General features: G+C 43.2%; 1 protein-coding gene across 1 annotated transcript in view; it reads right to left on the reverse strand.

Moving 5' to 3' along the window:
• Positions 1-1,878, reverse strand: part of atrnl1a (attractin-like 1a) — a 251,087-nt gene extending 249,209 nt beyond the window's left edge. Inside the window, 1 exon segment of the mRNA XM_030106400.1 lies at positions 1,640-1,878. Within this exon segment, the coding sequence (XP_029962260.1) occupies positions 1,640-1,791 (152 nt within the window). The 5' untranslated portion in view covers positions 1,792-1,878.
• Between the last annotated feature and the right edge of the window lie 11,990 nt (positions 1,879-13,868).

A 13,868-nucleotide genomic window follows, 5' to 3' on the forward strand; every position in this document is an offset into this window, starting at 1 on the left:
GGCCGTGTTTACAGCTCAGAGAGAGAGAGAGAGAGAGAGACAGAGAGAGACAGAGAGAGACAGAGAGAGACAGACAGAGTGAGAGAGTGAGAGAGCGAGAGAGAGAGGCAGGGAGAGATCCAGTGATGACCAATCTGCTGTCTGAGCTTTAAAGCTGCCTGTTGGCATGTTTAGCAACATGTTTACACTCATTAAAAATGAAGCCCTTGAAACTCTGGGTGGACAGCGCTCTTTCCTCACAGGCTCTTTGTTTGGAGCGTTGCATGTTCTCCCTGTGCGTCAACAAGTTTTTATTGGAAACTGCAGCTTTGTCCTACAATCCAGATTTAATAAGACCCTGAATAAGTTGTGTGGGGGAGAACAAGTGCAATAGAAGAGAGCCGAATGACTGCAGGAATTAGGACGTAGCACAAGATAAAATATCATAACAGAGTCCTCAAATGGAAGTGGTGGTGAGCCAGTTGTGGAAATGATTCTCAGCAAAGTAAAATCATTATTTCTGCTAAAACTGGTTTGTATCTTCTAGCTAGATATGTGAAAAATACACAGCAAATTTTAAAGTGCCATTAGTCAGCAGAGGACTTCACTGTTCAGGGCTGCCGTTGAAGTTTTCCCCTCATTGTTTCTTAATGTAACCCGTCTAATGCTCAAAGTCAGCTGTGTTTCAGTCTGACTCGACCAAGACAGGTGGATGGATGGATGAAGGGATGCTCTCATCAGAGCTGGAAAACAGCCAAAACCTCACTTCAAACCACAGAAGGGGTTGTGTGTTATTGCTATTCAGTGAAACAGAATATCTGACAGGAATAAACACCCAACTGCCATTATTCACGGCAAAAGCGATCCATCCATCCATCTCCCATCGAAGAAGACTTTCAGCTTGCAGTCGAGCTGCAGCCAGATGACTGATCATCTTGGACGGGAGGTGTGGGAGTCATAACGTCACTGTGGATCAATACATCTTCTTCCCTGTTTGATTCAGCTCAGAGTCTCCGGGGAGGCTGGAGATGATCCCAGCTCACGGCTCCCAAAGTCAAACTTCTCTCTAACACTGGCTCTGTCTCCGAGGAAAAGGAAAGAAAACACTACTTTTTGGAAATAAGTAGTGCTGCGAGCATGAACAGTAACGTTTGCCTCTAGAGCGTCATGACTACCAGTCCATCAGTTGACCTCAAACATGGGATTAAAACAGCATCTTAAGAATAAAAAATGCAAACTTAATTTATAAAGAGACCTGAAAGTCTGGACTCAAACCGAGTATTTCCATAATGTGAGGTGAGATTAACCACTACCCTGCTGTGCTGCCCATGAAGTCATCAAGCAGCCATGATTACAGTTATAATGATGCGTTTCCGTTCATCCGTCTCTCCTCTAAACCACTTTATCCGAGTCAGGTTGATGGAGCTGATCCCGGCTCAGAATGCATCATGGCAAGGTCACCAATCCATCACGGAGACAATCTAATGAGGGGCAATTTCACAGTCAGCAAGTCACCGAAGATGTATGTTTGTATTGTGTACAAGGAAACGCGTGCGCAGGGAGAACATGCAAACTACGCAGCCTGGATCTGAACCATGAAAAACAAACATTCAGGGCTCCATGTGGCACCGATCAGCCGTCATATGAGTGTGAGTCTTACTTGAATCTGCCCTGGCAGTGCTGGCACTGATCCCCGACCCAGCCGTGGTCGCACACGCACGTCCCGTTCACGCACGTCCCTGAAAAGCAGCTTTTTTCGCAGGACTTGGACGCGGACGAGGCTTCCGCGCGCAGCACGAGGTGGAGCAGCATCAGTATTCCCAGGTAGACGCGCGCGTCCTGGACGCTCCTCCTGGTCGGGCCGCTCCAGGCGCACACGTGCGCCCCCGCGGCTTCACCCATGGCCGTGTGTGCGCGCGCGGAGAGAGCGAGAGAGGCGAGCTGTCAGCTCACACTGCGACCTGCTGATCTGCCGCCATCCGGGGAGGTGCACTCAATCCACCCGTCACTCCTGTGGGGTGAGGACAAAAAAAGCGCAGGGAAAACCGCAAACACGCGCCGTCAGAGCATGCCGAGCGGCGTGGAGGAAGCTGCGGGACCGGACGGACAAAGCAAAGTTTGATGGGAACAGTTCCGATGTCAGAAACGGATCCCAAACTGCATCTTCTCCTGGTTAAATCCTCCGTTTACGCACATCGCGTCACCGCAAAGTCCTCCAGATAACTTCCAACGCGGTCGAGGATGTAAACACACACACACATGCAGAACGGTGATCGGAAGATGCTCCTTCCGCACGTCAAAAACACAGCTGTAATCCTCCCAGAGGTGAGGCGAAGCCACGCAGCTCTCCGCCTTCCCAGACAAAGACGTGCCCTCCGCTGCGCTGCGCTGCGCTGCGCTCCACCCGGGCTCCGGGATCCGAGGATGCGACAGCCACAGCCGACGACTCTCCTCTCTGCTGCTCTCACTCCTCAGCGTGCACACACACACACTCCCTCCCTCCCTCTCTCTCTCTCCCTTTCTCTCTCTCTCTCACACACACACACAGCTGGTCTGTGACGGGGAAACTCCTGCACAAAGCCTCGAGCATGAGCAGTAACGACCGCGCGGTTAAAGGGCCAGTTCCCTTTCAAGCGTTGAGACAGACAAAGCCTCTGACACCAGCCTGCTGCAGCATCTCACAGACAGACAGATAGATAGACAGATAGATAGACAGATAGATAGATAGATAGATAGATAGAAGCAATAGAATATCAGCTGTTGTCATACCAAAGAGTGTATCTTTGATTAAAAAGTGTATCCCGAGCTTTTGTTTATACCGATCCCTTGAGCCTAACACCATGCGGTTTATAGTGTAAACGTTTCTGACCATTCATAATAAAACCTGCGAATTTAGACGAGTTCCATCAATCACAGCTAAAGTTAAAGGTGGACACACATTATTTCAGCCTGCTTGACACTGCACATGCCAGAAAATGTACAGCCCCCCCCTCCATAATTCTCCTTTATGATTATGCAGAACAAAACTTGCTAGGCTGATCACCAAGCAACAATACAATTTATTATATAAAAAAAAGAAGGATAAGACAGTGTCATGTTAGTCCTGTGAATACTGTTAAATTGGACATATTGTGTTGAAGTTTCTCCATCCATTCACATTCTTGCTCAAGGGCACTTCAACATGTGCGCAGAGAGAGATGGGGAATCAAGCCTCAAATGACAACCGCTCCACCAACTGAGCCACAACCACTTGTATACGAGTGTTTGCTGGAATGGTTTGAGACGGCTGAATCGGTGGAAATGCAGCGTATAATTGGGTGCACGCCATGAACTGTCGCGCCGGTTTGCATGCAACACGTTTGAGGTTAATTGGTGACTCTCCGTTGCTCGTCAGCAGGGACTGGATTCACCCTTCTCGGGTGGAAATGACAGCATGCATGTTCATTTCTTGCTTCCCGCGTCTGTTTATCTCCCAACACTTCAACCTTTCCAGCAGAAATCTGCCACTTCTGAACCTTCTGCAGAGGCTCCATCCTGCTGAAACTCAGATTCTCTCTCCCATTGTGGGGGATTGTTGCGTTTCTGTGTCTAATTGGTCCCTGTAAATTGCCTGTAGGTGGTGTGTGTGTTTGTGTGTGTGTGGTTGTCAGCCTCTGTGATGTTATCTTGTAGCTGGTGTGACCGGCTGCTCACTCTGAGTTGGCTCAGATAGGCTCCATCTCTTCTGGCTCAATAGTCTGCATAAAGCCGGAATGGAATGGATGAACAAAAAGCTTTGAGTGTGAAGGCTACATAACTTACTGTATTGATGATTCCTGCTGTAATTGTTCAGTTTTCAACATCAATTTACTGCCTACCTGTAAAATGAAAGCTAAAATCAATAAAACCCATCTGAGCAACGCCACATTTTCTTAAGCTTTTCATTAACCTGTTTTATTAAAACCGCAGCGTAAACGTGAAACTTTTCTGAAACAAAATTGTTTTATCTTGAGATGTAATGTAAATGGGGCCTCGGTGTAGCCGGCTACCGCAAACGTCAATCCAATCTGAAGTTTTGACCAGAAATATGTAAATATACAGAACCGAAAATGGCTCGCACATTGTTTCTCGGTATCTTCAAGTCAAATATTATTCCTCATTTCTTTTCCACAGAAACTCTTCAAGGCTGAATACACACACTAATTTGCAAATCAAATTTTGCTCCTCAGTCCAGAGAAATATAATAACTTTTCATGAACACACACACACACACACACACACACACATACAATTCCTCCAAGAATCTCACCAGAGAGGGTAACCACAGGGAATGAGCTCAGATACAAACTGCAGCAAATGGTTGTTTTTCTTTCTCCAACAAAACGCCTCGAGAACATTTCAGAGGCAGCACACAGAATCTATCACAGTGGTCTGGTTCAGCTGGTTAATATCAATCACTTCAGCTCATGCAACATCACGGCATTAAAAGGATTATTTCAACCCAAAAACGGAGCTCCCTGAGTTCCCGTTGTGGTGCGTTTGGATGTGTTTGGGTAGATTCAGAGACGGATATGACAGGAACATGAAAACCAGCAGAGGCCTCGTTCCCCCAAACTGTCTGCCTGATTTATAACTTCATCTCACTCCGAGAGCTTTAAAGACACAGAGATGTTCTTTGAAGCAGTGCGGCGCTTTTCGGAAAAACAAAACCAAGATTTGCATCTGCGGCCCCCCCGAGGGTTCAGGGAAACAGGAAGACAATGATCCACAAACCCAGCGCTCCCGAGGAGAGGAGCTGCAACAGTTGCGCATTTGTGCAGATTTGTGAACTCTGACTTGACTTCTTTCCATCAGTAGCAGGTCGCTCTTCAGGGTTTTAAAGCCGAAAACAGGACAACATGTTCAGTGGGGAGCCGGAGATGAATGGAGACACCTCTGTGTAACGTAATGCCCCATCATGCATCCGGTTTGCCAGCCTGTCTCCCTTAATCTGATGAAAATCGAGTGCAGCTTTACATAAATCTAACATATATTAACCCTTGTGCGGCTCACATGCTCAGGAGCTTAACCGCTCAAATCATGCATGACGCACAATTCTCACCCAGGCGCACATGCGGGTATTGAATTGTTTCAACGGGCAGGCGGGAGGGAGGAAGACATCAAAACACAGCTGTGCTCTTCAGCTGGAGCAGAAATCTTTGCTGCAGACTCCCCAACGGTGCGAAAGGCTCCAGAAAGTGCAGCAGAACGGTCTGCTCGTCCCTGATCTCTGCCGCCATACTTCAGTGCTGCAGCTGCTGAGTCATGGTTAGAGAAGAGGGCTGATAGGAAACTGATGGGGCAGATCATCTTCCAGTCCAGACGTTAGAGCTTCGATTCCCCACCTCGCTCTCTTCATAACCGCCCCCCAGCTGGAGAAGACTGGGCTCCAGTGGAAGTGCCAGTTTAACTGAAGTAAAATGTTAATGCCTCATGTAATTCAGTAAAAAACTAACATTTCAGTCAGAAACTACATTATTTTTTCTGTACAAACTCAAATGAAGTACAGATACCTGGAATATCTAACCAGAGTAACGAAGCAGACCTCCATCACACCAGTGCCCCATGTCAGTTACTATATTTACAAATCAAATCATGCTTCTGTTGTACACTGGGTGGCAGTGTTGAGTCATTTAATGCTGGTGACACAGTTAATCTATTACAGGAAGCCACCACTCCGGTGAAATGAATCAGATAGCATGTGTAAAGAGGCGAAGTCACCATGTACAATTCATAAAGCAGAGAGTTGAGTCCATAGTAATAAAGTATTTTCACGAAACATATTGACAAAACACACATGATTAATACACAAATTTGCTGTGTACCCAGACATTCGACTATTTTCTGTGGCGCTGGTGCTCATGTGCAGTAGCAGCTTTGCTACAGTCTACAAGGAGACAGAGTGTTTTTTTACCCCGTTTCCATGGAGACGGAGAATTTTCAAAAGGTTCCACCTTGGGAGTTGCTTTCCAAAAGTTGTGCTGTCAGTGGTTCCGAGCATCATTGTCCAGTAAACCAACACCCATAATGCAACAGAAATTTTGCATTTTCACTTGAAAACCTCATCATGTGATTCCTCATTTGACTCCATACACCCCCTGGTGGTGCAAATTGCAACTACACGTGGTGAGTGGAGTTAGAGAAATGTATTATTTTGGATGATTCTGGTTCCTCTGATTATTCCTAATTTCTTCTTTTTTAAATCAAAACATAACATTACACGTTGACCTTGTATATGGCATTGATCTACAATGGTTGCAATATTTTCTCATCTGAATGCATTCCTGGACACTTTTGTCATTAATTATTAATCCACACATGGTTTTTTAAATTCCACTGCGTTCACGTGATTCTGATTTGGCCTGTGCGTTATCGCACTACAGCAGGTATTCTGGCTCTGGGCCTCGTCTTGAGGAAACAGCTGGGTTATTGCAGGCTGGCGTTTCTTTTCTTCTCCCCTCCTGAGGCCTGCTGCTTCACCTCGCCGCTGCTTCTCCTCTCTTTGCCCCAATTTTTTTTTTTTTTTTTTTTTGCAGCTCTTTTTTTCCAGTCACGAGACCATCTGCTCTGGCTCCAAATCAGGGAGAGCATTTATCAAATGTCCCGTGATGAGAATACTGATCTGGGGAGAGGTGCAACTTTCACACGGGGATATTTATTAACTTTCTGAGAGGACATGAAGGAGAAAATTAACAATTTGTCGGAGTTTGTAGTCACAGCTGTCACAGATTTTATCTTTAACTAGATAGTAATTCGTGGTGGTGTTTAAGACCAATAAATACCAATAAAAAATCTAATTTCCCACATTTCCAGGCTGCCACCTCTGTGCTCAGAGCTACCAATCTGAAGCTCTGAGACAACAAACTGTGGCGTTAACGCTCACTTTTCGCCTGTGGGAAATTGGTTTGGCTTGTTGTTATTCCTGCTGCTTGACTTGAATCCTATTATAGATCGTTTTTAGCCTCCCCCCAAGGGCCAAAGTAAGAATATTGATTGTCTTACACAAAGAGCCCGCTGAGAGGAAAAATGAAAAAAAAAAAAAAAAGGAAGAAAAGAAACAAACTATAAACTAATATTGATTTTTGTCATTTTGTGTATAATTAAACAGTGGGATAACTAACTGCACCGGAGGGAGGCGGATGGATGAGGGTTAGGATATTGAGAATGCAGATGCAGGCATGAACACACACACACACACACACACACACCCACACACACCCAGCTGTGGTGTTTAACAGCGACTGTGTGCTGTCAGAAAGGTGCGTGGAGGCCTTGGCAATGGAGTCAGTCAGAAGAATCACACAGAGGTTCAGAGAGGCTGAGTGGAGGGCAAACACACTGCAGAGAATTAAAGGGGCCTTGGGAAAAGATTACAAACAGATTAGAGCTGTTGACTGTTGTTTGGTGACCTCTACAGTTTCATAACTGCTAATGCAGGAACACTGAAACATGCAATTAAACCATAAAATGATCAATAAATAAAGAAAGTTCTTGAATTAATATTTATTACTACCACTGTTATCATCGACATAAACAATACTGAAAATATGACTTCCACCAGCTATGAGTTGGGTTAGGGTGAAACTATTATTTTGAATATTTATCTATTTCTTATCATTAATTATTCACAAACTGGACTGTAATTAATCAAATGTAATCATAATTTGTGAACCTGTAATTACCACATGAACCCAAAAACATTTTTTAAATCATTTTATGTGAAACAAACAAACCCAGTTATTCCACTGAGGAACCCAGTGTCAATGTCAGTACATGACGACAAAGAAAAGAAACCAGAGCACACCCACATCCTCATGGGGAGAACATGCAAGGCCCCAGCCAGGGTTTGAGCCGGGACCTTCCTGCTGTGAGGTGATTGCTAACCACTGCACCACTGTGTGGACCTATTATAATAACATACAAACAATGTTGAAAGAATCACCTTGATTATAAAATTTCTATTCTTTACAACATTTATTTATAAGTGTAAAATGACAATGATACAACCAGATAGTAACATGTCTGCAATATGACTGGAACAATATGTGTGTTTATTTATTCATTCATTCATTCATTCATTCATTCATTCATTCATTCATTCATTCATTCTCCATTTATATTTTCTGATAATTACCAGTTTACCTACATGATATTTTATATTGTTTCACTTTGATAAATGTTTTGCCTTCTATTTAAGGTGTACTCATTGAAGTCAACATTGGATTTGTCATTCTAATCTTCTAAGATTTTTTTCCTTTTAAAAGAAAGTTTTTCTTTCCACGATCACTGAAGCTTGCTCATGTGGAACTGTAGTGTTTTTATCTATAAAAGCTTCTAGAAATGACTGTGTTGTACAAATAAAGCTGAACTGAACTGAATGGTGAGTCGAGTTATACATTATAATATCATAATAATTTCAATGAAAGTGATTAATGTGAAATAGTGATAATATTTGCATGAAATGCTGAACCATGAAATAAAATATAAGGCACTTTATTGTGCTTTGGAGAGAAAAAAAAAAAATCCATGTTGATACCATTGATGTATATACAATGGTATCAACATGTGGCTCCAAAACATGAAGCCCACCCGGAAGTGCCAAAAACTTGCAATATCACAGTGTCCACCAGGGGCTGGCTCCAAGAGGACTGTGACTATAGACTCCAATTCAAAACGAAACATCAATAAAACTGGATCGGCTGAGTTTCTACAACTCAGAGTTGTTTTTTTCATTGTATTTCATCGTCCAAAAGAGAGATCAGGTGGTCCATCTAAAAATATATTAACACTCATTTTTTTTATAGAGCGTTAAATTTTTCATAATGAGGGAGCGATTGACAGGTCTGCTCTGGAATGACTGACAGAACCTTCCAGCAGCTTCCAGGAAGTTTTCATTGAAGGGACTTCAGGCAACTTTACAAAATTTACCTCAGTGCTGCCGTGATAGGCGCTGTGGGTAACTGCAGCCACCAGCCAAGGCGGCACGGGAGCGCGCACCAACACTTTACAGACTGTCCGTCTTCACAGCACTGCACCAGATGGGCCAGTGACTCCCAAATGCAGCTGAATTTCCCTCCATGAATCAAACACATATCCAGTATTTATTCGGGTGCCTGCCCGGCTTCGGTAATTTTTTTTTTTTTTTTTGACTCACGAGATAACGCTTATAAAATCCTTTTTTTCTTCATGGTGGCACTTTTTGTGGGCTTAGAGTGGATGCAGGTCGTTTGCTGAGATACAAATGGATTCTTCAGCAGCCATCAGTGTTTGAGTGCGTGTCCACGGCGGCCATGTTCTTCCTGTTCAAGAGCTGTCGGCAACACACATACAACGTCAATTTACGTCACATCCCCACAATTGCGCGGGAAATTGGGACGCCGAACTGCAGCCAATTCTGTGGCACACAGCCTGTATAAGGCAACAGATGCGCGGATTGGCCTGTTATTTTAGGTTTTTAATGCTTCACGGCCCATTAGCATTGAACAAACTGGAAAGGCATGTGCAGTTTTTCACAAATCTTGCCTTAAGTTGGGCGGCTGTGGTTCAGTGGGGAGAGCAGTTGTCTTGCAATCGGGAGGTTGTTAGTTCGATTCCTGTCTCCCCTTGTCTGCATGTCAAAGTGTCCTTGGGCAAGACACTGAACCCCAAATTGCCCCCAGTACATGGACTGAGCGCCTTGCATGGCAGCCGCCTCCACTGGTGTGTGAATGGGTGAATGTGATCTTGCATTGTAAAGTGCTTCGGACTCTGTTGATGCCTTGTAAAAGCGCTATATAAGTGTAGTCCATTTACCATTTAAGCTCCTTTAAGGAGCTGACATCTCCTACAATTGTCATTTTAAAGAGTTACTCAGTTTGTTGACTAGTTTTAATTTGTTGCTGATTCATTGTAGACATGACTATAATCTGGATTAACTGCTCTAAAAGACCATCAAGGGATTCTGTTGTCCAGTACTTTCTGTATTTTTTGCATTTATATATAACTGTAAATATGATGTGTTGTGTTCCCCCAAAACATCTTTTTTTTTTTTTTTTTTTCTGAGATGTTGTGTCCTCAACATGAGGTTTAACCAACTTTAAACTAGCAACGGGTTTTGTTTTTCTGGCTCTGGGGTTCTGCTTCGTTTTGGAGCCAGGTTGCGTTGTCCCTCTTTAAACAGCAGCACCAGCAGCTGGGGGGAAACACCGTGAACGGCCAAGGGGAGAGCATCGTTAGTGGCCGGGGAGAAAGAACCACAGATGGCCGGGGAGCCAGTGCCCCTACCCGGGAGAAAACAGCGCCAGCGACCGGGGGAAACACCGCTACGGGGCGGCGTTGTGCCAAGGTGCTTACCCCTGATAGAAAGTGTATCCCCTGTTCGTGGGAGCATGCATAAAATGCCTTTCCTGTGCAGTTTTTTTAATTGCACATAATTAATATATCAAAATAAACAAATCCATTGTTTGAAATGCTTAGTTTTTCAACTGCCGTCCTTTATCACACTGTGTTGTGCCATAAGAAACTGATCTGACAAAGAATCAGTAGTCTTCATTAGTATTGCTCTATCTGTCTTCATACCATGCTCATATGTTGAGTTTTGATTGCTCTTTTTCTTTTTTCTTAGATTAGCCCCCTACTGCTATTTATGATCATCCGGAAGTTTCCACACTTTCAAAATAAAAGAACGTATCCATGAAAAACGTAAAAACATGAGGACTCGACTAGGGCTGAACGATATATCGTTATCGTATCGATATCGGGATATGAACATTCAGGACATTAGTTTCTCAAAATCAACAATATCAAGTTTTCCCCTGCTTGCCCTGCATGTAAGCTCGCCCATGCACAGGTAAGTCCAGCTAACCACAAACCTCGTTTACTGGTTGACAGCTGATGGCAGAGGGCAGTTGCAGAATCTGCACAAACGAGTTTGGTGGTAGTGGCAGTGAGTTCTCATAAATATAACTGCTTTTTTTTTTACATCCTTTTGTATTATGATGTTTTTATTTTTTTTTGAAAAATGCTTAACTTTCACTGAATTCATTGTAATATATCGTATCGATATCGAGATATCTCACATGGATATCGAGATATGAAATTTTGCCCATATCGTTCAGCCCAAGACTCAACTATATTTAGCCTGCAAAAATTGGCATTCCCCCCCAGATTGGTCAAATCATAAACTACCATCATCATGAAATTTATTTTGTGATCATTTCTGTTTAAGATTGATGATATTGGAGAGTTTCAAAGGACTAGCTGACTTCTTCCCTAAGTTACAGGGGGGTACAAATTATTTCAGGGGATACACTTTCTATCGGGGGTAAGTACCTCGGCACAACACCAGCATGGTGCGGCAGTGGATGTTCCTGGTGTTGTTTTTGGTCCTGGTCAAATGCATAAACACTGTCAACATTATCATTGACAAGCAAATGGTATGCAGACACTATGGAAGCAGTTTACAGCAGACCATCATGATCACACAACACCACAGTCCTGGGCTCTCAGTCAGCCCCGCCCCCTGTCGCTCTCTGGCCCCACCCTCTCGCTGTCTTTTTTTCCATCTCTGGCTCCAAAATTCCATCATCAGCCTCTGAGCTGGCCTCACTTGATGATAATACAAACAAATGGGTGACGTCACGAATGCCTGCCTCTTGGTTGATACATTGTTGCCACCTGTCAAGTTCTAAATGACGTCATCGTCTAATCTGCACAGCTGCTCATTTGCATATATTTGCATATTTGCAAGCCGATGATGCCGGTAACTGCAATAAAATAAACAGTATTTCTATTTTTTGTAACAAGTAATCTAACTGATTACTTTTCCAAAAGTTACAATGCCATTACTTCTTCCTAAAAATATGAGACCCAGTTCGTTACTATAATTTATGCTTCAGCTTGTTTTGTTTTTTTTGTTTGTTTTTTTTTTTCCTCCTCAGCTCCATAACCTCTCGAAAGTTGGACAAGACGATGTGGTTCACCTGTTGATGAACTCTCCAAATGAAAAAAGTCCAAATTACATAAGGGATACAAGTTGTTTTACCAGCAGTTTGTCTAGCTCCTCAGCCTACCTGTCTGGGCGTGGCTGCTCCACAGTGTCCTTCCGGTCAAAAACGGACTGGTGAAGAGTCCGATACCCCCAAGCAGTTCCAGGGAAACCAGCTTGGTGTGGCGCCTTTTTGGAGGAGTTTGTCTTTCGGGAGTTGTTGTGGAAGTTGTCAGTAAAGCAGAAGTGCAAGAAAGACAGTCAGAGCAAGAGGCTTTCCTGAAGTACGATAGATGCTGCGCATGCGTATTTGGCGCTTCATGATTGGCTCCACCTACCGAGTTGCTCAGTGGTAAGCCAGTCGTTTGGGGGTGGGGGGGTGGGGGTGGGCGGGGGGGGGGGGTCTTATATTCATATAAATTACTCAATTATGCACAAATGAAGAGAAACGCCTGCTGAACTGATTTTAATGAAGTAATCACACACTGACAATGTTCAAAGTTCATAAAAGGAAAAGGGTCCTTTAAATGGAAGTACATAAATCTATTGTGTTTTATTATTCTCTCACAAATGTATGGATGCCATCTATCGTTACAAGTCAAATTTAATTGGTGTCTTGTCTCATATTAACTTAGCACACAACAACATTTGAATAATTCAATTTCAATAAATCAAACTGAAAACTCATCTTGTTGGACATTTCACCATTTTGCCTTTTCTTTTTCTTTTTTTTTAAGTTTCTGACCCAATAAATCATAATTTGCTTATTTTTATTTTTGTCTATTTTCATAATGTGAACTTCCTCTCTGCAGCATGAGAGGAATTTTCCTCATGTTCTTGCAGCCATTTAACTGAAAAATCTGAGGAGAGCAGTGATTTTTCTCTGTCGTCTTCCCCGGAGTTACAGCTGCGACGACAGCAGCTCCAGTCAGATCTCAGTGAGCAGTGCCAAGCCACATCCATCTGGATACTGTGGGCCACAACCTAAAGAGGAATCATGTGAAGAAACAGAGACACCGCCGCTTTTCAGCTGTATTAAAGGGAGTGACTAGTTTTAGTAATCACTGATGCATCCCGATCCTCCTGAGGCTGATGGGAACATTCAAGGCTGAAAGCTCATTCAAATGAAGCCAGACAAATGTCCTTCTTCCACTGTAACCAGGTGTATCTGTCAAATCCTCAAACATCCCAAGATTCATTGCTCCATATAAACATGATGCGTTTGCAATATTCTTACCTGGCCACAACAAGAAAAACACATAAAACTAAAGGTTATAATGTCACTATTTTACCTTCAGCTAATTGTGCCATATGTGGCTGTTTGACAGTTCTGTTGTAGTGGATCTGGAAATCAAATCCTTTTTAAATTGTTATATTGGGTTTTTGTGAACGATTGCAATAAAATACTTTTGTGTTGAATACTTAAAAAAATGACATCTCAAGATTTTTGGAAAAATCTTAATGTAGAGTCAATTTGGCGAAAGGAGTTTTTTTGCAGTAAAAGTAAAACCCAATGCACGTAGCTACACGAAAGAAATTCAAACTTCACACAGAAACGTCCCAAATCCTGGGCACTACACTACAATAATCTCTCAGATCATGCGCTTTGTGTTTTTTTATTCATCTGTCTTTTCTGTTTCGATCTCAGTGGCTCGCTGTGATTTTTAACTTGAAATGTCCTGCATTAGCCAGCAGGGGGCAGCAGAGTTTGGGATTTTTGTGTGTGATTGAGGTGAAGTCAGCTCAGAAACACCTGCAGGTCACTTTCTACATCTCTGTTTCAACATATTTGAGCATTTCAATAATTGGCCAACATTAAAACTCTGTTCGTGCATTAAAACGTGTGTGTATATTCCAAAAACATCACCATGTCACTGCAGTTTCGTCATTTTAAAGGGCAGAGTGT

The sequence above is a fragment of the Salarias fasciatus genome, chromosome 13 (assembly GCF_902148845.1).
Source record: "Salarias fasciatus chromosome 13, fSalaFa1.1, whole genome shotgun sequence".
NCBI classification, from domain to species: domain Eukaryota; kingdom Metazoa; phylum Chordata; class Actinopteri; order Blenniiformes; family Blenniidae; genus Salarias; species Salarias fasciatus.